The sequence below is a fragment of the Salvelinus fontinalis genome, chromosome 26 (assembly GCF_029448725.1).
Source record: "Salvelinus fontinalis isolate EN_2023a chromosome 26, ASM2944872v1, whole genome shotgun sequence".
Taxonomy (NCBI): domain Eukaryota; kingdom Metazoa; phylum Chordata; class Actinopteri; order Salmoniformes; family Salmonidae; genus Salvelinus; species Salvelinus fontinalis.
The window spans coordinates 31473735-31496341 of NC_074690.1; the positions used below are offsets into that span (position 1 = coordinate 31473735).

Consider the following 22607-nt stretch of genomic DNA (forward strand, 5'->3'; position numbering starts at 1 on the left):
TAACAGCAGTAGAAAGGGTAGTAAGGATAAAAGAGAAAGAGAGTGACTTCAACAGGCCTGAGAGTTCACTGTAAAAATGGCTACTTAACCAATTGCTTAATCAGCATTATTCTGTGAATTGAGTAGACTTCAAAAGGACAAACATTTGAGTTAATGTGTTAAAGTTTGTGAGATGCAGAGTAGGGGAACAGATGATCTCCGCATGTGTGGTTCCCACTGTAAAGCATGGAGGAGGAGGTGTGATGGTGTAGGGGTGCTTTGCTGGTGACACTTGTCAGTGATTTATTTAGAATTCAAGGCACATTTAACCAGCATGGCTACCACAGCATTCTGCAGCGATACGCTATCCCATCTGGTTTGCGCTTAGTGGGACTACCATTTGTTTTTCAACAGGACAATGACCCAAACACACCTCCAGGCTGTGTAAGGAATATTTGACCAAGGAGAGTGATGGAGTGCTGCATCAGATGTCATCAAACTGTTGGAAAAGCATTCCTCATGAAGCTGGTTGAGAGAATGCCAAGAGTGTGCAAAGCTGTCATCAAGGCAAAGGGTGGCTACTTTGAAGAATCTCAAATGTAAAATATATTTTGATTTGTTCAACACTTTACTACATGATTCCATATGTGTTATTTCGTAGTTCTGATGTCTTCACTATTATTATATTATAGAAAACAGTGAAAATAAAGAAAAAGTAGGTGTGTCCAAACTTTTGACTGGTACTGTATATATATATATATATATATATATATATATATATATATATATATATATATATATATATATATATATATATATATATATATATATATACATTTCTTTCCTACATTTTCTCCTCTCCTCCGCTCCTGACTGGAATTGAAATATAATTAATAGAAAGGGCATCCCCATTCAAGTCAATGATGGCATAATGGGTGGACTGATGACCACTGTACCCATAGGAGCAAAGCAGGAAGTAAAATATGTGCTAAAATGTGTGCTGTGATCTGTTAATTCAACTCAACCGACATTTGAAAAAATACATTCCATTGCATGAGCAATGTTAACATCATTTGAATGAACATTCTACATTACCATGGAAATTATTGCGTCACAATACCAGGCAGCCATAGATGTGGTAAAGGAGTCAATGGAACGTTCCATTGACCAGTCAACAAATCTGATCTAACAAAGTCGATATTCGTTAAATCTGTCATGATTTATGTATTGCCCACAATGTGCTTACATCCCAGCTAGCACAGTGGATATGGGCCGATTCCGGCTGAGAGTCGGGGCACTCGGCTGAGAATCAGACTCGGCCGACGTCATGTGGCCTGAGTCTGGGCCACCTTTGGCAGTATTACTTATGGCTAGGATGCGGGGATTGAGCTCGGGCCGATTCCGGAGTGAGTTATCTGGCCCAAATGTATTACTTGGGGCTTGGGCCGATTCCGGTGAGAGTTATCTGGCCCAAATGTATTACTTGCGGCTCAGGCCGATTGTGGCTACTCTCTGGCAGATGATTACACGGGCTGCTTTATGTCATTAACATTTGATTAGTTATTTTTCCATATTGTCTCATTGTTTCTGTGATACATTTTTTATTTTTTTATTCAATGAAATTCTGTAAGAATGCTGTGTAGTATTTTGGTATTTTGATACTTTGTGCAAGGCAATTGATAAGCATTAAAAACTTTATGGATGGAGCCTCCCCAGTGGTGCAGCGGTCTAAGACACTGCATCGCAGTGCAAACTGCTTTGCTACAAATGCTGGTTTGAGACCTGTGCCAACTGCGACCGGGAGACCCATGAGACGACGCACAACTGGCCCAGCGTCGTCCGAGTTAGGGGAGTGTTTGGCAGGCCGGGATCTAACAGGCCCAAAATCTGCTTACTTCCCAGCTAGCACAGTGGATCTGGGCCGATTCCGGCTGAGAGTCCCATCGTGCTGTAGTCACTCCTATGGCAGGCCTGACGCATACACGGTCACCAGATGTATGGTGTTTCCTCTGACACAAAATGTTTTTTTTTTTTGTGGATGGGTATAATTTGTATGTATAAAATAGTAATATTTAAAATGACTAAATAAGGTAATTTTGTATAGATTTATTTAAATTTGCATCGGGCCACTTCTGGGGAGATTCTGGTAAGATGCCGGCAAAGTCAGCTGAATTCTGGTAGACGGAAACAGCCTGATGTACTTGGGCTGATTCAATCAGTTCCGGCCCCCCGGAAGAGGGCCGCTTCTGTTGCCGATTCCTCATTGCTAGCTGGGTTAAGTCTGATTTGGATATAGTTGGATGTTTTTGCTGCATAACATGTAGAAGTTATCCCTTTTCATGTTTAGAAGAAGTGACTGCTAAATGCTAACTCCCGATCGTATAATATGCTTGGCATAGCTAGCATACAGAAATCGTTGACGGTATTCAAAGGTGTTTTTTTTTACCTGTAATGTAATTAATTGGTAATGATGTCATGAACATGTGTTGGGGTTGACATCCATAAAACCATTATACTCCGATTTTTACCTCAACATAGAGTGAAATACATGTACAGTTGAAGTCGGAAGTTTACATACACCTTAGCCAAATACATTTAAACTCAGTTTCTTACAATTCCTGACATTTAATCCTAGTAAAAATTCCCTGTTTTAGGTCAGTTAGGATCACCACTTTATTTTAAGAATGTGAAATGTCAGAAAAATAGTAGAGAGAATGATTTATTTCAGCTTTTATTTCTTTCATTACATTTCCAGTGGGTCAGAAGTTTACATACACTCAATTAGTATTTGGTAGCATTGCCTTTAAATTGTTTATCTTAGGTCAAATGTTTCGGGTAGCCTTCCACAAGCTTCCCACAATAAGTTGGGTGAATTTTGCCCCATTCCTCCTGACAGAGCTTGTAGGCCTCCTTGCTCGCACATGCTTTTTCAGTTATGCCCACAAATTTTCTAAAGGATTGAGGTCAGGACTTTGTGATGGCCACTCCAATACCTTGACTTTGTTGTCCTTAAGCCATTTTGCCACAACTTTGGAAGTATGCTTGGGGTCATTGTCCATTTGGAAGACCCACTTGCGACCAAGCTTTAACTTCCTGACTGATGTCTTGAGATGTTGCATCAATATATCCACACAATTTTCTGTCCTCATGATGCCATCTATTTTGTGAAGTGCACCAGTCCCTCTTGCAGCAAAGCACCCCCACAACATGATGCTGCCACCCCCGGGCTTCACAGTTGGGATGGTGTTCTTCAGCTTGCAAGCCTCCCCCTTTTTCCTCCAAACATAACGATGGTCATTATGGCCAAACAGTTCTATTTTTGATTCATCAGACCAGAGGACATTTCTCCAAAAAGTACGATCTTTGTCCCCATGTGCAGTTGCAAATCGTAGTCCGGCTTTTATATGGCGGTTTTGGAGCAGTGGCTTCTTCCTTGCTGAGCGGCCTCTCAGGTTATGTCGATATAGGACTCGTTTTACTGTGGATATCGATACTTTTGTACCTGTTTCCTTCAGCATCTTCACAAGGTCCTTTGCTGTTGTTCTGGGATTGTTTTGCACATTTCGCACCAAAGTACGTTCATCTCTAGGAGACAGAACGCGTCTCTTTCCTGAGCGGTATGACGGCTGCGTGGTCCCATGGTGTTTATACTTTGTGCTGTTGTTTGTACAGATCAACGTGGTACCTTCAGACATTTGGACATTTCTGCCAAGGATGAGCCAGACTTGTGGAGGTCTCCAATTATTTTTCTGAGGTCTTGGCTGATTTCTTTTGATTTTCCCATGATGTCAAGCAAAGAGGCACTGAGTTTGAAGGTAGGCCTTGAAATACATCCACAGGTACACCTCCAACTGACTCAAATGATGTCAATTAGCCTATCAGAAGCTTCTAAAGCCATGACATCATTTTCTGGAATTTTCCATGCTGTTTAAAGGCACAGTCAACTTAGCGTATGTAAACTTCTGACCCACTGGAATTGTGATACAGTGAATTATAAGTGAAATAATCTGTCTGTAAACAATTGTTGGAAAAATTACTTGTGTCATGCACAAAGTAGATGTCCTAACCGACTTGCCAAAACTATAGTTTGTTAACAAGAAAGACTCCAACCTAAGTGTATGTAAACTTTCGACTTCAACTGTATAAACAATAGCCTAAATGTAGACTAATTCTGCTGGAAGGCAATGAGTAGACTTGGGATCTTTCCCCCATGGCCCTTTCCCATATGGGTTTCCATTGCAATTCCAATGTTTTGGTCGAGTTCGATTGACCTCTTTACCACATCTATTGCGAGTGTACCCGTGACTTTAACAGTGAAATTGGCAGGGTTAGAGGTTCCAAGTTCTTTTCATTCTATTTCTATGTGTGCTGCTGCTGCATTGTTGGGGGTGTTTGTTGCCTAGGCAACCGAAGACTCGTTTGTTTGTTTCAGCAAGGAGCAACAAAGTTTTATCACTTTGTTAAGAGTTCATGTTATGGCAGAAACAGACTCAAACGCACGAATGCCCGGCCATCCCATCTACAGTCAGCTGTTCATTCCACACAACAACGTTCCTTTTTTTAACGGTTATGACCGTTGTTCATGATGGTCTTCATCCATACCCGTCAGTTACAGGGATATACAGTAATTGTGCCAGCCCTAACTAAACCAATTATTTAATCAGCATTATTATGTGAGTTGAGTAGACTTCAAAAGGACGAGAACTTGAACTGATGTTTTAAAGTGTGTTTACTCAACACACTCTGTTTGAGTCAGCCGAATTTGAACAAGCTTGTTGAGTAAAATTACTAATTAATGTTTGCTCAAAACAACTGAAAACCATGCCCATCATTATCATATTTCCCAGCATGCTCTCTTGCAGGTAGATTTTTCATTATTGTTTGTTTCAATACCTGTTTTTGCATGTAATTTGATTGGTTGATTAACCTTATGCTACACAAACATAAATAACATACATTTTTCTTTACTAATCCAATCTGTTAGTAGTTGGACTTATTGCGCTCGTTACTGAAATGGCTGTTTAAGTTGATATGATTTAAGTAGTTTCATTAATCAATCTTCCTTACCCCGGCAGTCATTCTGGATGCAGGTTGTGGGTGATTAAAAAGTTCCAATTGATTGCTATCCTCACTCTGCCTAGATTCCAATAGGAATTACACATCACTTTGCAAGCCAACATAACTTGACTTGCAGGCTTGATGTGGCCTGTAAACCAGTAGTTTCAGACCACCATGTTTGGGTGTAACTAGGCCCTTAAACAAAGGCCTGATGTAATGTATTGCCATAATAAATTTTATTTTAAAGATAATATATTCACTTAGACAGTAAAACCATTGAATACAACAAACATGACTCTGTCGCTAAGAAATACAGTCATGGGTGGTAACTACAATTCACTTAAAAGGCAAGGCACTCTGGGAAATGTGCAAATAAAGTAGAATTAGGGATGCACCATATATCGGTAAGCATATCAGAATCGGACGATATTAGCTAAAAATACCAACATTGGCCCGATTTCTAGTTTAACGACGATGTGCAAAACCGATGTCAATGCTGATGTGCATACCTATATAACGTAGGTAGATGACGTAATGACGCCATGGAAAAATATAGTGCTACATGTGCAACACAGCATGCCTAACCTAGCCCACAATGTCTGCTGTGTGGATCGAGCAGTCAACAAGTCGAGCAGTCATTTGAAAGAGTAAGAACATTTCAGCGAGACAACTCAAAGGCAAAATCCATTAACGCCAAGATAATGGAATTTATTGCCTTTGACAATCAACCATTCTCTGTCGTGGATAATGTTGGCTTTCGCCGACTGGTCGAGTACCTCGAGCCCTGGTACACACTACCAAGTAGGCGCTGTTTTTCAGATGTTGCCCTACCGGAGTTACACAGTATTGTTGAAACTCATGAGCTACTTGCTATGGGCGTCACTGCTATTAGCTTCACGACTGACATTTGGACCAGAGATGTCAGCCCCATGAGCATGCTGAGTCTGACAGGACAGTTAGTCGATGAGGATTCGTACTGATGAAAGCCGTATTGTATGCTCAAGAATGTGCTGGTTCTCATACCGCTGCTGTCATTTCAATGGCATTTGAGAACATGTTTGATACTTGGAAACATGAACACACACCTAGCTCCATTCGGACAACTGACTCGAGAAATAAGCTCGTCAACTCTGTCTGCATCAGACATGATACATCTGTCATGGCATTGAAACACCTGCTGTGAACAAGCGATTCGGTGGCATTCTCTCTGAGCCTCTTTACTGTGTCGCCACCATGCTCGATTCTAGGTACAAGGACCGCTACTTCGATGCAGACAAGAAAACAGGGTTTACGTGAAATGTTAGACACAGCTGAGCTGGACAAGATGGAAATGGACACAGTGAGGGTGCGCACCGTGGAATAGAGGCCACAGACAGAGCTGAAACTTCACTGCTTGACATGTATGATGAAATCCTGGTGGAGAATGAAACGACTGAACAAATGAACAACGAAACAGCACAGCAAGTAAGTTAAAAATATAGGTTTTGATTATGTTTTACTGGTAATGGGGACATACGTAAATGCCAACAAAATAACTTTTTGGTCAGTGTGTGTGTTTGTGCGCGTTTCAACTATTTAACTATACTAGAATGCTTAAAAGGCTGCTAAAATGTTCAATATCGGTTATCGGTATCGGATGTTTTGGCAAGGAAAATATCGGATATCGGAATCGGCCAAAAATGTTGATTCTCAAATTGAACTGTATGTTCACTCAACATAAAATTCTATGTTGGTTCAACTATATGCCCAAATGTTGAGCAAACTCACAATCCTATTGCAGCTTGATGCATTAGAGTTTTTTACAGGGTGTATTCATGTCAGAGAGACCTTGCTCTATCAGTGCGAAATGTTTCTGAGATTACAGCATCTGACTCTTTCTTTCTCTTTCTCTCTGCTGATGAGTGTAAACAGAGTGGCAGATGTTGAGCGACTGATGTCCAATCAAACTCTGCTTTCCGCACTACACTCCGCAGAGGGGTACAACAGAGGGGGTAAATTTGGCTGCTCCGGGCAAAGCTCATACATGCTTTTTAAATCTCCCTTATACAACCCCAGTCCTATAGTCCACAAGTCCACATCATCCCAACATTTAACAATAGTTTTGGGGTTGATTTATGGTTAGAAAGCATCTGGATCTGTTGATAGCTGTATCAGGCTTCTGAAACCCCATCGATCATCTCTGGCTAATGGCTGTACGTTCCCATTCTGCCATGACATCAACCTAAAACGTATCAACCTCTGCAGTCCTCTGGGGCTTGGATGGGCAAGAATGGACTCTATAAACCCATCTGTCAGGATGAATGGCCGATGGCACCAAATGACACTCTATTCCATATATAGTGCACAACTTTTGACGAGAGCCCTGGTCAAAAGTAGTGCACTATTTATGGAATAGTATTCCATTTGGGATGCACCCAGGTCTCCATTGTCAGCTCGGCGCAGGAGAAACAGATTCTCCCTTCCATCCTGTGCAGACATGTCACCCTGATGGAGATTAATGACTTCCCAACTGTCCCTGTTCCCCTCATCCCCGAACAGAGGCGGAAAGGGAGAGGAAGAGAAGAAGGGGAGCAGACAGACCATATGCCCACAGCAGCACAGTATCCTAGCAACACCTCCCCGCTCAACCCCCTTATCCTCATTTTGGTAGTACCCTCTCCAAGACTGACCCAGTCAAATTTGTTCTACATTATTATAACAAACACCTGCCCTTAGACAAGACCACCTGGTTCACAGTACTCCTTAGACGACCCGTCCGTGGTGTTTGGACTCGCCCGGGTGACTTCTTCCTGTCTCCCACCCTCCAATCACCTGCCTCTAACTCCCTCATGATGGGTCTTCCAGGTGTTCTCATCCATCCTCTATCTCTCCTCCTACTGTAAAACCCAAAACAAAGGTAGTAATTAGAAGTGATATCATCTTCTGCACATCTATCACCCCAGTGTTTAATTTGCCATACTGTAATAATTTTGCCACCATGGCCTATTTATTGCCTCACCCCCCTTATCCTACCTCATTTTCACACACTGTATATAGACTTTCTCTATTGTATTATTGACTGTATGTTTGTTTATTCCATGTGTAACTCTGTGTTGTTGTTTGTGTCGCACTGCTTTGCTTTATCTTGGCCAGGTCGCAGTTGTAAATGAGAACTTGTTCTCAACTGGCCTACCTGGTTAAATAAAGGTGAAATAAAAAAATAAATAAAATGAAGTGAGAGTGGAGTTCAGTGTCTTTAAATAAACTCGGAACCTTTTGTGAACCAGACTTTAAAAAATACCAAAAAAACATAGGCCTATGATAAGCTTAACACATTATTGTTGCAACTGTGTTAGCTGTAGGCCTGGACAAGCGGTGTGACCTGTGTTATATTTTAGCAGAGTACATTTTGGCCAGACTCCCCTCCACCCACTCAGCTAGACTACTCCCTGCGGTTAAGTGTGTCAATTCAGAAGGAAGTTGGCAGTCGTCTGCCATCCAGGGCGCCACTATCCAATCGCTCATTATTTACTGAAAGTCCCACAAATAAACACAGGTGTACCTCATCCACACGTGGGTGGACACAGGGCCCAAACATTATGTCTACTGTATGTGGCCCTGTCTGTCTGTCTCGCTCAGAGACCTTATTATCCAATCAAAATAAAGGCCCTTTTAACCAGCTGCAACTACTCTCGCCGCAAAAGACAGGAAATAGTGAAATTATCCAGGTGAAAAAAGGAGGACAAAAAAGGCGCAAAGACAGGACAGGACAACACAACACAAACTATACAGGGGCCAGGTGGATCTGGAGGAGTTGGGGTATGTGGGAGAGTAACGATCACGACAGAATGTGAGCCATCCCAACCCAGATGGATTACAAACAATTGAGACCTTGTTATAGTTTTTGTTTTGGGGAAAGTATATATTCAGCACATGCACCGGTGATTTCAGACTCAACAACGGCCAGTGACTCATACCTATTTAGAGCTTTGAGACTGTCTCCAAAATAACAGGAAGCATGCAAGTGGCTGATGGACATGTTTTCCACACCACTCCCATGTGTCTAAATGTCACTAGGTTAATTAACTTCCCACTTCTCTCTGTTTTTAGAGGAGAGGAAAACATCAACATGCAGATTGAATTACCTCAGAGTAAGACACACAATGGTACAATGTTCCCTACTTATGGCTGGTGACACTATACTACCTCTGCTAGTTAATAATCCATATTCATTCCAATACCTTTTAGAACATTCAGTATCTACCTTTGACCTATAGCGGAACACTAACCCGGTATGGAATATACAGTATGGTGATCTTTATAGACACCTTTATTGCTCAGTATATACAGTGCATTCGTAAAGTATTCAGACCCCTTGACTTTTTCCACATTTTGTTACATTACAGCCTTATTGTAAAATGTATTAAATAGATTTTATTCCTTTTCAATCTACACACAATACCTCATAATGACAAAGCAAAAACAGGTTTATAAGACATTTTGCAAATGTATAAAAATCTTTCAACTGAAATATTACATTCACACTGGTATTTTGACCCTTTACTCAGTACTTTGTTGAAGCACCCTTGGCATTGATTACAACCATCACTCCTGTGTTCCAATGGCACGTTGTGTTAGCTAATCCAAGTTTATAATTTTAAAAGGCTAATTGATCATTAGAAAACCCTTTTGCACAGCTGAAAACTGTTGTTCTGATAAAAGAAGCAATAAAACTGGCCTTCTTTAGACTAGTTGAGTATCTGGAGCATCAGCATTTTTGGGTTCGATTACAGGCTTCAAACACCAGTCTCAACGTCAACAGTGAAGAGGTGACTCCGGTACGCTGGCCTTCTAGGAAGATTTGCAAAGAAAAATCCATATCCCAGACTGGCCAATAAAAAGAAAATATTAAGAAGGGCAAAAGAACACAGACACTGGACAGAGGAACTCTGCCTACAAGGCCAGCATCCCGGAGTCGCCTCTTCACTGTTGACGTTGAGACTGGTGTTTTGCAGGTACTATTTAATGAAGCTGCCAGTTGAGGACTTGTGAGGCGTCTGTTTCTCAAACTAGACACTCTAATGTACTTGTCCTCTTGCACAGTCTTCTTGCACAGGGCCTCCCATTCCTCTTTCTATTCTGGTTAGAGACAGTTTGTGTTGTTCTGTAAAGGGAGTAGTACACAGCGTTTTATGAGATCCTCAATTTCTTGACAATTTCTCGCATGGAATAGCCTTCATTTCTCAGAACAAGAATAGACTGACGAGTTTCAGAAGAAATGTCTCTGTTTCTTGCCATTTTGAGCATGTAATCGAACCCACAAATGCTGAAGCTCCAGATACTCTAGTCTAAAGAAGGACAGTTTAATTGCTTCTTTAATCAGAACAACAGTTTTCAGCTGTGTTAACATAATTGTAAAAGGGTTTTCTAATGATCAATAAGCCTTTAAAAATGATAAACTTGGATTAGCTAACACAACGTCCCTTTGGAATACAGGAGTGATGGTTGCTGATAATGGGCCTCTGTACACCTATGTAGATATTCCATAAAAAATCTGCAATTTCCAGCTACAATAGTCATTTATAATATTAAGAATGTCCACACTGTATTTCTGATCAATTTGATGTTATTTTAATGGACAAAAAAAGGAGCTTTTCTTTAAAAAAACAAGGACATTTCAAAGTGACCCCAAACTTTTGAACGGTGGTGTATATAGTATTCTGTTGGTGGCAAGAATTTTATATAATAATTTAAATTGAAAAACTCAGTGTTGAATCAAGTGTTTTTTGTGCCAGTTCATAAACAATGTACCATGGAATCTGTACATCAAATCTCTTCCCATTTCTTTTGCAACATGTCTGGCGTAGCTGTCAACATACCTACTCCCTTTTCCACTTGCCTCCTCCATTTTTGTGCTAGTGCTGTAATCAGTTGGTTGTAAATTTGGATTGAGCAGATATTCCCATATATTTTCGATAGCTGCATATGTGACATAACTGCTCCGTTTATTTTCATCGAATATATCATTCATAAATATAATACAATTTTTAAACATTTTTATTAATCAGTATATTTAAGTTTAACCATAACATTTGTTGTAATATTTGTTCCATCTTTTCTGCAGGAGAAACCAGCTTTGTATGGCTTGATTCTTAAAAATACATTTAAAAAATAATTTTGTCGGAAATGAGAAACTGTAATCTGTATGAAGGCAAAAAAGCCATTATTGAACAAAGGATGAGCCTTAATAAACTACTGGAGAACCATTTTGGGATTAAGTATAATTTATGTATGAGTGAAGCTTTTAGTGAGAGGTTTAAAGCTTTAATATTTCATAATTTTAGCCCCCCAAACTCATATTCATTATATAAATAGGCACGTTTAATTTTGTCTGGCTTAACATTCCAAATAAAATGAAATATTTATGCTCATATGATTTAAAAAACGAGTCGTCTGGAGTAGGTAGTGCCATTAGTAAGTAAGTAAACTGTGATAGGAGCAAAGAGTTTATCAATCAGATTTTTCCATAAATATAATTTTTTTTACCTCTTCATGGTTGCAGAATCTTATCTATTTTTATAAGTTTGTTTATATTTTTTTAGATGTGAATACCAAGTATGTCTACTTCACCATCCGCCCATTTTATTGGTAAACTACAAGGTAGTGTAAACACTGTATTTTTTAACGATCCAATACGTAATATGGTACACTTGTCATAATTAGGTTTAAGTCCAGAGAGGCTAGAAAAGTGATCAAGATCTTCAATGAGACTGTACAGGGATCCAGATTGCATACTTAAGAAAAAAACTAGAGTCATCAGCGTACATTGAAACTTTTGTTTTTATCCCCTGGATTACTAACCCCTTGATGTTCTTCTTCGATCTAATTTTAATAGCTAGCATTTCAATGGCCATAATAAATAAATATGTAGACAACGGACAGTCTTGTTTTACTCCTCTTAAACGCTCAATACTTTCTGAGAAGTAACCATCATTTACTATTTTACATCTGGGGTTTCTGTACATAACTTTAACCTATTGTATAAGAGATTCACCAAAGTTAAAGTAAACCAGGCATTTATATATAAATTGTTGTCGTACTTTATCAAATGCATTTTCAAAATCTGCTATGAAGACCAGGGGTGGTATCTTTGATGTTTCATAATGTTCAATTGTTTCAAGTAATTGTCGTATATTATCTCCAATATATCATCCACGTAAAAAACATGTCTGATCTGGATGAACAATTTCTGGAAAAACCTGTTTTATTCTATGTGCTATGCATTTTACCAGGATTTTCGCATCACAACATTGAAATGTAAGAGGCCTCCAGTTTTTTAAATGGACTGGATCTTTATACTTACCACCTGGGTCCTGTTTCAGTAGTAATGAAATCAGAATTTCTTCTTGAGTACTTGAAAGGTCTACCATTTTTATAGGAGTAAATAAAACATGCTAATAATAGATATTTGAGTATATCATAAAGGTCTGATTATACCTCTACTGGTATACCATCAAGCCCTGGTGTTTTTCCAGACTGAAAAAATGTTATTGCTTCAAAAATAAATTTTACATTATTATTATTATTATTATTAGGAAATAAATCCTTACAGTTAACATCATTCAGTGGAAATGGAGGAGAATGAAAATAAAACATGCTTAAACTATTTTGCTTCCTCTTTCAAAATGTAATCTGGTGAATCATGGATGACTCCATCATTTGTAACGAGTTTCTGTAAATTCCTTTTGATAGCAATTCTATGTTGAAGATTCAATAATTAATTTTTTACATTTTTCACAATTTCCATCCAATTTGTTTTATTTTTGTAATAGATTACACTTGATCATTCTTGAATAAGTACCTCCATTTCTTTTTTTTTCCTCTAATTTATTTTGTGCCTCTATAGTAGTTTTCCATTACCATTACCTGCGCTGTTACTTCCTCTATTTCCTTTATTAGTCTAATCTCTTTGACCTAAAATCCTTTTGTTTTAATGATGAGTATTGCATTGAATGGCCTCTAAAAGTACATTTAAAAGTAAGGGGATCTGCTGTACCTATGTTGTGCAAAAAAAGTCAATTATTTAATCAATAGGCTTCGATTAAATTTTCAATATCCCCGTCCACGTGGACATTCTGTAAGAGCTATATATATATGGAGGCCAATTAGATGGTGGTCCAATGGTATTCGGTCTCCTATTAATACTTTTTTAAACTTTTGATGCCAGCAAGAATGAGACTAGGAAGTAGTCAAGACGGCCAGCTTGATTAAGTCTCCTTCACATTTATCTCACTAGGTCAGGGTTTTTCAGCCTCCATATATCCACTAGTTCTAATGTATCCATGATCTTCGTGATCTCCTTAAGTGCTTGAGGGTGATAGTTTGTGGTGTGATTTTCTTTACGATCAATTGAGCTACTTAAAACCGTATTATAATCTCCTACCATAATAATAGATTAATTTGTTGCTTGTGAGCTCAATAGATTATTATATATACACTGCTCAAAAAAATAAAGGGAACACTTAAACAACACAATGTAACTCCAAGTCAATCACACTTCTGTGAAATCAAACTGTCCACTTAGGAAGCAACACTGATTGACAATACATTTCACATGCTGTTGTGCAAATGGAATAGACAAAAGGTGGAAACTATAGGCAATTAGCAAGACACCCCCCAAAACAGGAGTGATTCTGCAGGTGGTGACCACAGACCACTTCTCAGTTCCTATGCTTCCTGGCTGATGTTTTGGTCACTTTTGAATGCTGGCGGTGCTCTCACTCTAGTGGTAGCATGAGACGGAGTCTACAACCCACACAAGTGGCTCAGGTAGTGCAGTTCATCCAGTATGGCACATCAATGCGAACTGTGGCAAAAAGGTTTGCTGTGTCTGTCAGCGTAGTGTTCAGAGCATGCAGGCGCTACCAGGAGACAGGCCAGTACATCAGGAGACGTGGAGGAGGCCGTAGGAGGGCAACAACCCAGCAGCAGGACCGGTACCTCCGCCTTTGTGCAAGGAGGTGCACTGCCAGCGCCCTGCAAAATGACCTCCAGCAGGCCACAAATGTGCATGTGTCAGCATATAAGATATGGGGGGAGGTCACTAAGACCTCCCCCCATATCTGGGTCTGTTGTCACTAAAACCTCCCCCCATATCTGGGTCTGTTGTCACTAAGACCTCCCCCCATATCTGGGTCTGTTGTCACTAAAACCTCCCCCCATATCTGGGTCTGTTGTCACTAAAACCACCCCCCATATCTGGGTCTGTTGTCACTAAAACCTCCCCCCATATCTGGGTCTGTTGTCACTAAAACCTCCCCCCATATCTGGGTCTGTTGTCACTAAAACCTCCCCCCATATCTGGGTCTGTTGTCACTAAAACCTCCCCCCATATCTGGGTCTGTTGTCACTAAAACCTCCCCCCATATCTGGGTCTGTTGTCACTAAAACCTCCCCCCATATCTGGGTCTGTTGTCACTAAAACCTCCCCCCATATCTGGGTCTGTTGTCACTAAAACCTCCCCCCATATCTGGGTCTGTTGTCACTAAAACCTCCCCCCATATCTGGGTCTGTTGTCACTAAAACCTCCCCCCATATCTGGGTCTGTTGTCACTAAAACCTCCCCCCATATCTGGGTCTGTTGTCACTAAAACCTCCTCCCATATCTGGGTCTGTTGTCACTAAAACCTCCCCCCATATCTGGGTCTGTTGTCACTAAAACCTCCCCCCATATCTGGGTCTGTTGTCACTAAAACCTCCCCCCATATCTGGGTCTGTTGTCACTAAGACCATCTCCCTGACTCATGACGCACATTTGCATCCTAAGGTAAACCCTTGGCTGGCAATTGGTGTAGGCCAGAGGGAAATAACATAATATCATAAATATCTACGAGGGTGCTTTTTAAGAGAACTAACCAAATAACATGGATAACAGTCAGAAAACAATTAATAGCAACAATAATAGATCATATTAATAAAAATAACAACAGCACAATCTTATAAATGCATACTCATATTTAGAGAGTCCTAGCAAGGCTATAAGCATGTCAGCCCAGCCTGCTCAGTTCATTGGATTCAATTGTTCTAAATGTTTTGAAAAAATGAAGAGAAAACTACCTATATACATCGCAAGACCAGTTCTTAATGTCCATCACATGCAAGACATATTTCATGTAGTCCTCGTTATATCCTGTTTCATTCTTACAAAAGGAAAAAGGAACATTGATTCTAACGGCCGCTAATGGCTGCAAGTAAAAATTTGTCTTAGGCATCACACTACCCATAAAGGAATAACCAAGTTTAACTTACAATTGACTCTGACACAGGCATGGCACGATAGCCAAGAATACATGCAGCACTGACAATCCAGAGCAAGTAAACCTGTAAAACCAACCCTCTCTCCACCGATACACATTTTGTTTTTATTCCAGGGTCGCTGCTCTGCTGTTTTTTACAGCTAGGCCAAAATCATTAGGATCAAGAATATAAAAGGTAGCGTAAATAGTATATATATAGAAATATATAATATACCTTTTACTTAGAGAAGTGCTTCCAGTGGTGGAAAAAGTACCCAATTGTCATACTTGAGTAAAAGTAAAGATACCATAATAGAAAATGACTCAAGTAAAAGTGAAAGTCAGCCAGTAAAATACTACTTGAGTAAATGTCTAAAAGTATTTGGTTTTAAATATACAGTTGAAATCGGACGTTTACATACACTTAGGTTGGAGTCATTAAAACTCGTTTTTCAACCACTCCATACATTTCTTGTTAACAAACTATAGTTTTGGCAAGTCGGTTAGGACATCTACTATGTGCATGACACAAGTAATATTGCCAACAATTGTTTACAGGCAGATTATTTCACTTATAATTCACTGTATCACAACTCCAGTGGGTCAGAAGTTTACATACACTAAGTTGACTGTGCCTTTAAACATCTTGGAAAATTCCAGAAAATGATGTAATGGCTTTAGAACCTTCTATTAGGCTAATTGATATAAATTGAGTCAATTGGAGGTGTACCTGTGGATGTATTTCAAGGCCTACCTTCAAACTCGGTGCCTCTTTGCTTGACATCATGGGAAAATCAAAAGAATTCAGCCAAGACCTCAGAAGAAAATTGGAGACCTCCACAAGTCTGGTTCATCCTTAGGAGCAATTTCCAAACGCCTGAAGGTACCACGTTCATCTGTACAAACAATAGCACGCAAGTATAAACACCATGGGACCACGCAGCCGTCATACCGCTCAGGAAGGAGACGCGTTCTGTCTCCAAGAGATTAATGTAATTTGGTGGGAAAAGGGAAAATAAATCCCAGAACAACAGCAAAGGACCTTGTGAAGATGCTGGAGGAAACCGGTACAAAATTATCTATATCTATAAGACATGGGTGGGCGTCTGTCCGCGGTGGCCGCTCTGGCGCGGGACGTGGACCCCACTCCACCATAGTCTTTGCCCGCTTAAGTGGCGCCTTTGGAGCGGCGATCCTCGCCGCCGACCTTGGACTGGGAACCCTTGCAACGGGCCTGAATAGATGGGAGAGTCCGGCAGCGCCGGACAGGCGGGAAACTCCGGTAGCGCCGTAGTGAAGGGCGACTCCGGCAGCGCCGTAGTGAAAGGCGACTCTGGCAGCGCCGGAGTGAAGGACGGCTCCGGCAGCTCCTGACTGACGGGCGGCTCTGGCAGCTCCAGACTGACGGGCGGCTCCGGCAGCTCAGGACAGACGGGCGGCTCTGGCAGCTCAGGACAGACGGGCGGCTCTGGCCTGGAGAGAGAACCTGGAGGGAGAAGACGAAGAGACAGCCTGGTGCGTGGCGCTGCCACAGGACCCACCAGGCTGGGGAGACCTACAGGAGGCCTGGTGCGTGGAGCAGGCACAGGTTGAAACGGGCTGTGGGGGAGCACTGGAGCTCTGGTGCATACTACTCGCACCTCTCCCTTAGGCTCAATGCCCACATTCGCCCGGCACAGGCGGAGCGCAGGCATAGGACGCACTGCACCCTCCCAGCGCCCCGGAGACAGAGCACGCAGAGCCGGCGCAGGATACCCTGGGCCGAAACAGCGTACCGGAGACCAGACACGCTGAGCCGGCACAATACGCCCTGGCTGGATGCCCACTCTCGCATGGCACTTGCGGGGGGCTGGCCTATAGCGCTCTGGGCTATGGACGCGTACTGGCGACACCGTGCGCGTGACCGCATAACACGGTGCCTGACCACTAACGGGCTGCTTACGATAAGCACAAGGAGTGGGCTCAGGTCTCCAACCTGACTCTGCCACACTCCCCGTGTGCCTCCCCCCAAAAAATTTGGGAGCTGCCTCTCGTGCCTGTCGCGCTGCCGTGCTACCTCCTCATATCGCCGCCGCTCAGCTTTCGCTGCCTCCAGTTCTTCCTTGGGGCGGCGATATTCCCCAGCCTGTGCCCAGGGTCCCTTGCCGTCTAGTATCTCCTCCCATGTCCATGAGTCCAGATTGCACTACTTCCGTTTACCACGCTGCTTGGTCCGGTGTTGGTGGGTGTTTCTGTAACGATTCTCGTTGGTGGAAGGAGAGAAGGACCAAAATGCAGCGTGGTAAGTGTTCGTCATATTTTAATGAAAAAACTGAACACTACACAAAATAATAACGGAGAGAAAACGGAACAGTTCTGCCAGGTGAACAGACACTAAACAGAAAATAAACACCCACAACCAAAATGGGGAAAACAGGCTACCTAAGTATGATTCTCAATCAGAGACAACGAACGACACCTGCCTCTGATTGAGAACCATACTAGGCCAAACACATAGAAATATAACAACATAGAAAAAACAACATAGACTACCCACCCCAACTCACGCCCTGACCAACCTAACACAAAGACATAAAAAGAAACTAAGGTCAGAACGTGACAACTCTAGAGCAGGTTTTCATTAAGGATCTGTACTTTGCTCCGTTCATCTTTCTCTAGATCCTGATTAGCGTCCCAGTTCCTGCCAATGAAAAACATCTCCACAGCATGATGCTGTCACCACCATACATCACCGTAGGGATGGTGCCAGGTTTCCTCCAGACATGATGCTTGGCATTCAGGCTAAAGAGTTCAATCTTGGATTCATCAGACCTGAGAGTCCTTTAGTTGCCCTTTGGAAAACTCCAAGCGGGCTGTCATGTGCCTTTTACTGAGGTCTGGTTCCGTCTGGCCAATCTACCATAAAGGCCTGATTGGTGGAGTGCTGCAGAGATGGTTGTCCTTCTGGAAGCCCTGTCAGAGTGACCAATGGGTTCTTGGTCACCTCCCTGACCAAGGCCCTTCTCCCCCGATTGCTCAATTTGGCCGGGCTATCCAGCTCTAGGAAGAGTCTTGGTGGTTCCAAAATTCTTCTATTTAAGAATGATGGAGGCCACTATGTTCTTGGTGACCTTCAATGCTGCAGACATTTTTTGGTACCCTTCCCCAGATCTGTGCCTTTACACAATCCTGTCTCGGAGCTCTAAGAACAATTCCTTTGACCACGTGGCTTGGTTTTTGCTCTGACATGCACTGTCAACTGTGGGACCTTATATAGACAGGTGTGTGCCTTTCCATTTCATCTCCATTCAATTGAATTTACAACAGGTGGACTCCAATCAAGTTATAGAAACATCTTAAGGATGATCAATAGAAACAGGATGCACCTGAGCTCAATTTCGAGTCTCATAGCAAAGGGTTTGAATACTGATGTAAATAAGGTATTTCTGTTTTTTTTTTTTTTTACATTTGCAAACATTTCTAAAAATCTGTTTTCACTTTGCTATTATGGGGTATTGTGTGTAGATTGATGAGGAAAATGTTAATTTAATCCATTTTAGAATAAGGCTTTATCGTAACACAATGTTGAAAAAGTCAAGGGGTCTGAATACTTTCCGAACGCACTGTACCTAAGACGTCTGAGAACACCACATAATATGAGCTGAATTATAAACATCAGGGAATTTCGCCCCCTGAAAAGTAAAACTATTATGATAGTGTCTGTTTGCATTGTTCAAGTGTGTCAGTTGGATCTCTGCAACATTCTTAATTTAGCATGAACAGTATTTGTATTTACATTACATTTACAGAATTTATGTGACATATTTCTGGCATGACGTGAAGCTCCCTCACTTCTCTATAGCCTCTGACGTCACATCAGAGAACACATATTTTGGATGTGCAATTTTCACCACTGATCACAAGGCCCTGGCAAAATGACCCAGAAAATTGTTTACATATACTTTCCCATAATCCTGAATTATCCATTGGATTAAAAGATTCCCTTCAGTTCCCATGGATATGGCACATGAAACCCCGTCGTCTCAACCTCAGTCTTGAAACATTACTGTTTATGCTGACCTACATACAAAAGTACATAGTTAGACTGGGATGTCGGGTATCAGGCTCCAGAGACCTCTCACATACAGACAGACATGGCAGCCACAGCCCGATCCACCATCCCATGCACAAATTTCAAGAGACCAAAGGGCTCCAACTGAACCGAAATGCACTGAGGGTGCACGTTACATGTTAAACATACAACCTGGCTCTAGTCTGTGGCTCTGTACTCCTGGGGGCCCCTCTCTCCTCTCTGTGCTTCCCTTTGATATGTGGCACAACCTGACACCTTCAGGGGCAGAGGAGACTCAAGGGGAATGTTAAACGCTCCATCCTTTAGAGATGAAATGCTCCACATAAATCATTGATTAGCCTTCACCCCTCCCTTACCCACCCCCATCTACCACCTTGCTTCCGGCTAGATAGCTGAAACGGTGCAAACGCATGTTATTTTATCATTAATAGCACTTCTGCCAATTAGGGACACATTTTTGGCGGTTTGGCCTTATAGATGTATAGCTGTAGAGGACAGCAGTCGTAAAGGGGTGGCCACATTGTTCATCTTCAAAGGGGAAATAGTAGTAACAAAAGAAAGACAGAACAGAGGATGTTGTGTGACTGGTAGTGGTGGATGTGCATACTCAGATATTTGGTGATAAATGCATTGTGTGTGTGTGTGTGTGTGTGTGTGTGTGTGTGTGTGTGTGTGTGTGTGTGTGTGTGTGTGTGTGTGTGTGTGTGTGTGTGTGTGTGTGTGTGTGTGTGTGTGTGTGTGTGTGTTACTGTGGATCCAAATCAAGTATCCAAAATGTGTGAGTGCGTATGTACAGTATAGATTTAGTATGGGGATCTCAGTTTTTTGGTCATGTAGATCTCTGACAAGTGGTCCTCATCTCTTGTCCTGTCTCGCACGGGGCTGGTAGCCGACACTATTAACTTGATGTTACCCTTTCCTCTGACGTGTGTCTGTTCTGCTCTGCCCTGCCATGGGAGTGGAACTACACAGATATAATGATCCTATCCTACTAGTGCTTCAGCCGCTCTGTGTGCAGTACAGACTGTTCTATGCTGATAATGTGTCACAGACATCTATGTGAATAGTATAGTGAATAACAGCAGTATAACAGGCATAACCTAGGCTATAGGACAATATAAACAAAATAACATGTAATATGTTTTATTGTCACATACACCGGTTACGTGCAGTGAAACGTTTGGTTTTACCCCCCACCCTGGAATTTATCCCCCACCCTGGAACTACAAGGCATCTGCCACTGATGGCTACAGTCGAAGGAGGCGGGTTTGAGCGTAGGGAGGTGTGACAGCAACGGTAATATTTCATTGGCCAGACATGCTAGACAAACAGCCAGAACATCAAATCAGGAAGACTAGTAAATTATGTCGTTCATATCCAGACGTTCCCTCCGCATCATGCGTAGGCTAATGTAAACTAAAGCAGTAGATTACACATACCCATCCCCCGTTCTCCTGAATCCAGCTGAGCAGTGGTCCATTTAGATACTCTGTCATCCACACCGCGATGTGATCCACCTGCGACGTCATCTCCTTGTTCACGCATTCCACGCATATTGTGCCCCCGAACTCGAAGAAGGCGATAATCCGTCCCCAGTTAACCCCATCCCTGAACAGCTCGTCTATCACCTCTCTAAATCTCCTCTCAGCCGTGGAGGATGTGAGATACAGCTGGTGTGACATTTCTGCGAAGTCGGGCTGGTACAGTCTTTCGAGTTCGTCCCCGGCCTCACGCAAAACTCTGTGAATAGCTGCATGCGGGTCCGGTTGGGAGAGCCATTTGGAAAGACGAGGGACGCTGCCCTGTCCGGCGTTACTGGCCCCGTGGCACCGCCGTGCCAAACCCGGCTGAGGAGAAATCATCGACCCATTATTAGCAGCACCTTCCTCCTCCTCGGCATCCTCGAAATCCCACGCATATCCTCGTTTCAAGAGTTTGTGACAAATGTACTTTTCCACTATAAAGCGGTTGTCGTCGTTTGCCATTATGATTGCCACTGATGACCTCCAAAATCCTCGTTTTTAAGAATAATACATCATAATTGTAGATATGCACTGCATCGCACAATACATCAGATCAAACGAAACGTGTATTTCTGATAAAATGTTCTGGTCAAGTTTTTAGGATAGCCGCCTACAATTGAACGGTGCAAAACGAAACACTGGAAAGGCAGCGATGTGTGTGGAATGAAAAACGGCCCCTTCACCCAACTAGGCTGAAACCGTGAAAAGTCAAATATAAACCACGTCAGAAATTCCAAATGCTCCCAATTGTGCTCTCAAAATAAAATATTCAAAGCGTTGGTCAAAAAGTGGCGACAGTTCCCTTCTCTGTAGACTCCAAATCTAGACAGCCAGAAATACGGAAGAGATAAAAAAATATTCTCCATATGCACATAATGTACACTACAAATACATGACCGAAAATCTACATATGAAGGTCAACGTCGCATGCATCCAGAATATGATACCGAAAACTATTCCAGCGGCGTTTTACGCATACAGAGAGAGGTTTTGAGTGAGGAATGTATCCCACAATTGCTGCCTGTTGTACACTCTTTGCTGGTGAGGTATTTCTTGTGTCAGGGGCGTTTCTAGGATTTGAAGACATTAGGGGCTTAGCCCAAAGCCAGTAGGGGGGTCCGGGGGCATCCTACCCTGGTAAAAAATATGGAATTTCAAGAGCTAAATGCATACATTTGGTGCACTTTGAGATAAACATTGAGACATTAGAACATTGAGAGATTAGATATTTTTCAGGTAACTTGCACTTTCCCACCTCCCACAGCAGACACTGCCAGTACTTAATTACAGAAACAATGTGGGTCTCTCTACTGGAACACTCTCTACTCTTTACTCTGGAACACATACAGTGCCTTCAGAAAGTATTCACACCCCCTGACTTTTTCCAAATTTTGAAGTTTAAAATTGAAGTTTAAAAGCCTGATTAAATTTAGATTTAGTGTCACTGGCCTACACACAATACCCCATAATGTCAATGTGGAATTATGTTTTTAGACATTTTTACAAATTAATTAAAAATGAAAAGCTGAAATATCTTGAGTCAATAAGTATTGAATGAAATCATCAACAGTATCCAGATCCATTGGATGTAGTGACCACAATATAGTAGCCATATCGAGTAAAACCTCCCGGGTGGCGCAGTGGTCTAGGGCACTGCATCGCAGTGCTAGCTGCGCCACCAGAGTCTCTGGGTTCACGCC

General features: G+C 41.9%; 1 protein-coding gene across 1 annotated transcript in view; it reads right to left on the reverse strand.

Moving 5' to 3' along the window:
• Positions 1–21975, reverse strand: part of LOC129824111 (apoptosis regulator Bcl-2-like) — a 59968-nt gene extending 37993 nt beyond the window's left edge. The window contains exon 1 of the mRNA XM_055883459.1: positions 20824–21975. Within this exon, the coding sequence (XP_055739434.1) occupies positions 20824–21369 (546 nt within the window). The 5' untranslated portion in view covers positions 21370–21975. The remainder of the gene's footprint in view (positions 1–20823) is intronic.
• Positions 21976–22607: the final 632 nt, after the last annotated feature.